The sequence below is a fragment of the Giraffa tippelskirchi genome, chromosome X (genome assembly GCF_054371585.1).
Source record: "Giraffa tippelskirchi isolate mGirTip1 chromosome X, T2T-mGirTip1v1.2.pri, whole genome shotgun sequence".
Lineage (NCBI taxonomy): Eukaryota > Metazoa > Chordata > Mammalia > Artiodactyla > Giraffidae > Giraffa > Giraffa tippelskirchi.
In genome coordinates this window covers 114,614,774-114,618,766 of record NC_137289.1, presented here as the reverse complement: position 1 = coordinate 114,618,766, position 3,993 = coordinate 114,614,774, and the positions used below count along the sequence as shown (strand labels likewise).

At 42.2% G+C, this 3,993-nt stretch overlaps 1 protein-coding gene across 1 annotated transcript; it reads left to right on the top strand.

Annotated features, from left to right (window-relative positions):
* Window positions 1-3,039: 3,039 nt before the first annotated feature.
* On the top strand, window positions 3,040-3,637 carry LOC145535934 (histone H2A-Bbd type 1-like). Its single transcript, XM_081564285.1, has one exon. The coding sequence runs from the start codon at window positions 3,152-3,154 to the stop codon at window positions 3,503-3,505; it is 354 nt and encodes a 117-aa protein (XP_081420411.1). The 5' UTR covers window positions 3,040-3,151; the 3' UTR covers window positions 3,506-3,637.
* The last annotated feature ends 356 nt before the right edge of the window (window positions 3,638-3,993 follow it).

The following is a 3,993-nucleotide window of genomic DNA, read 5'->3' as shown; positions in this document are numbered from 1 at the left end:
ATGTTGAAGCTGAAACTCCAATACTTTGGCCACATGATGCGAAGAGCTGACTCATTTGAAAAGACCCTGATGCTGGGAAAGATTGAGGGCAGGAGGAGAAGGGGACGACAGAGGATGAGATGGTTGGATGGCATCACGGACTCAATGGACATGGGTTTGGGTGGACTCCGGGAGTTGGTGATGGACAGGGAGGCCTGGTGTGCTGCGATTCATGGGGTCGGGGGTCGCAAAGAGTCGGACACGACTGAGTGACTGAACTGAATATTAAATAACTAGAAATAATGCTGCTAACCTGTGTAAGTTTAAGAAAAACATTCCCAAGTAGAAAAAATGTGTTTATATTATACTTGACACAGGTAAATCAGAGAGGACGTAATTCTTTTCATTTAACACTAAATATTAAACTAATCCTTGTCACCATTATAAAATTGTTAAATGAGTTTAAGTTCTTAAAATGAATCTGAGGTGTGTTATGAAAGTACAAATATATATATATCTGTATATATATAAAGAATGTATGTATTTTTTGTGTGTTTGTGTTAGTCGCTCAGTCGTGTCCGACTCTTTGCAACCCCCTGGATGGTGGCCCGCCAGGCTTCTCTGACCATGGGATTTTCCAGGAGTGGGTTGCCAATCCCTTCTCCAGTATATTTTTAATGGAGTGTATTTAAAAGGTCAGTAATTCAGTTTCCTTATTTTAGGAAATTTTAGGAATACTCAATCTATGTAAGCATGTGTTTATCTAGATATGTCAATGAGAACTGAGCCCCATTAATTTCAGATAATTTATAATCTATGTTAATCCCATGTAGAGGTAGGAAAGCTTTATGTACACAGTCAGAGTTTGTGAAAGCATTTCTGAAGTACAGGCACAGATATACAGGCACAGAGAAATAGAACTTACAGCTTCAATTCTACAATTTCAGCCATAGGTCAAGTATAAACATAGAAACAATCAACCTCCCAGAGGACATGAACTTCTTCATTAATTTGAGCTCCAAAATAGACAAAAAAGATGGATGAACCAGATTCTATGTTGTTTCTCACCCAATGGGAACTAGATCTCTACAAACCATCAATCTTGAGGGAGCTTCAAATGGTCATGTCATAAGTAAAATGTCTCAGCACATAACCAAACAGTTGTACTTTTAGGTATATACATAAGAAGATTGGAGCCAGGGAGTTCTCTGGAAGTCCAGTGGTTAAGACTTCGCCTTCCAATGCAGGGGCTGTGGGTTTGATCCCTGGTCAGGAAGCCAAGATGCCATGTGCTTTGTGGTGCAAAAAGACAAAACAAATCAAAAACAGAAGTAGTAGTGTAACAAATTCAATAAAGATTTTAAAATACTAAAGAAAAAAACAAACCTTAAAAATCTGCATTAAAAAAAATTGAAGCCATGTGTTAACAGAAAAGCTTTTACATAAATGCTGATAGTGGCATTATTTGTAATTGCCAAAAATAACTCAAATGTCTATCAGTTGGTGAATGGAGAAACCAAAAATATGAGATATATATATATATATATATATATATATATATATATATATATATATATATATATATATATATATATATATATGCTGTGCATAGTCACTCAATCATGTCTAACTCTTTTCAGCCTCATGGACTGTAGCCCGCCAGGTTCCTCTGACCATGGGGATTCTGTAGGCAAGAATACTGAAGTGGGTTGCCATGCCCTCCTCCAGGGGATCTTCCCAACCCAGGGATTGAACCCATTGCGGATTCTGTATCAGCTGAGCTATCAGGGAAGCCCATGCATATATAAATACACACACACACACTCTTATACATATACACACATATGTACACACGTGTATATATATAATGGACTTTTTCAGCTATAAAAATTTATGAAGTAGTGATATCCAGTATAACATGGATGAACCTTGAAAACATGCTACGTAAAGGAACAAGATACAAGCTGCCCCATATTACATGAGTCCGTTTATATAAAATGTCTAGAATAGGTCAACCCATAGAGACAGGAAGTGGAGTGTTTGCCAGGTTCCTGTGGGGGGAGAGGAATAAGGCCTTACTGCTTAATGTGTGTGGAATTTCTTTGGGGGTTAAAGAAACTATCCTGGATTTGAACAGATATTTTCACAACATCATGAACGTATTTGTAACAAAAACACTGAATTACTACTCTTAAAATCGCTGAAATGGTGAATTTTATGTTACGTGGACTTCACCTTAACAAAAAAAATAAAGGAAAACTAAAAACCAGATTACCAACCATGACTATCAATAGCAGGAAATAGGTTATTAGCTGTAAAGGAGCCAAAAACACAATAGATACACTAAAGCAGTAGAGAGGAAAACAAAAATTACAAAAAGAGTCAATGATGTGTTACTGATACATTGAATTCACATTGGAGAGCCAGGAAAAGACATGTCTGGGCTTTAAATTTTCATGTAGTTTTTGTCTCTGTCATTTAAGTCACCTGGCTGTGATAGGTGGAACAATGGGACATATGGGTGTGTCTTCCAAAACAAAGATAATTATCAAATAAGTATAAAATCCTGACACTTATCCAGGTAGGAACATGTATTAAAACATTTATCACATCAGGAAATGGACAGATATTATAACTAGTTCACAAGAGAAACCAAAGAATGGAAAAGTAATATTGATCAGAAATAGTAGGATAAATATGTTAATATAGGCCAGATTGTTTGATTGCTGTATGAAAAGGAAATTGAGCCTTCAGCAGAGGTTGTATCAGTGACCTATAGGCTTCCAAAAGGATGTAAAAGGGCTCAGAGATGATGTAAGACTGGAATGAAATAACCCAGAGTTGTGTCCTATAGATAGAGATTAGTTTTCCATTGAAACACATTTTTAGCTAGAATGTTGTAGTCTGATAGAAAGTTAAAACTTCCCTTCAAGAGAAGGTCTTTTCAACAGAGAGACTAGATTTCCTATCAGCCATTTCTAGGCCAGTCCTGATCAGGGCCCAGTGGCCACCGATGACATCACAAAGCCTGAGCTGTCACAAAGGCAGCTCCCTGAGCAATAAGAGACCTGAGCAAGGGGACACAGCCAGCAGAAAGACACTGGCATCTCAGGAGGCCCCAGCCAGCGGGATCATCAGTTTTGGCTGACTGAGGCAGCATCCAGCCAACACCATGTCTCGGAGAAGATGCCTTGGGAAGAGCCATGCTAGTAAGAGGCATTCTCTCTCCCGCTCCAACAGAGCCGAGCTGCAGTTCCCTGTGAGCCGCGTGGACCGCCTCCTGCGAAAGGGTCAGTTTGCCAACCGCCTGAGCTCATCCACACCCGTGTTCCTGACTGCAGTCCTTGAGTACCTGACGGCCAAAATCCTGGACCTGGCGGGGAAGGAGGCCGGCACCAACCACAGGGTGCGCATCAGCCCGGAGCATGTGCAGAGGGCGCTGACCAACAATGCGAATCTCCGCCGCCTCTTCGCAGCCAGCACTTTCTCTCATCCCGCAACTGGACTGCGACTTCCCGAGAAGTAGGGATGCCCAGGCCCCCGAGTCCAGCCATACCTCATCAGCAGCTTCATCTCACCCCAAACTGCCCACCGATGAGGGAGGCCTGGCCTTTTGCCATCAGCACTGCTATTAAAGCGTTCATGACTGTGCTTGTAACTGCTCGCTTTCTGTCATTTTTGTTGAGGCGTCTGGGAGACATGGGGTGGGGGGGTGGGAGGGGTCCTCTCATGAGGGATGGAGGGGTGGAGTGTGTGGTCAGGGAGGGATGCTGGAATCCTGAAATCAGGGAGTGGTTTCCGATGGTGACAGTATGGTGTGTGGTCCTGGGGGGAGTTCCTAGCTGAGGTTGCGGGGCAGGACTTCCTCACTGGCTCTGAAGGAGTCCAGACCAGGGAGGTTGGGAGTTTGGCGCGGAGAGGGCCTGTTGAATTCCCAGAAGGATGGTGGTAATGGGGGAGGGGCTGAAAACTGTGAGGGAGGAGCCTAAGGCTTTATTCCTGATGGGAAACATC

Bases quoted from the DNA above. Each gene is read 5' to 3' on its own strand.
- LOC145535934 (XM_081564285.1), top strand. From the start codon at position 3,152: ATGTCTCGGAGAAGATGCCTTGGGAAGAGCCATGCTAGTAAGAGGCAT.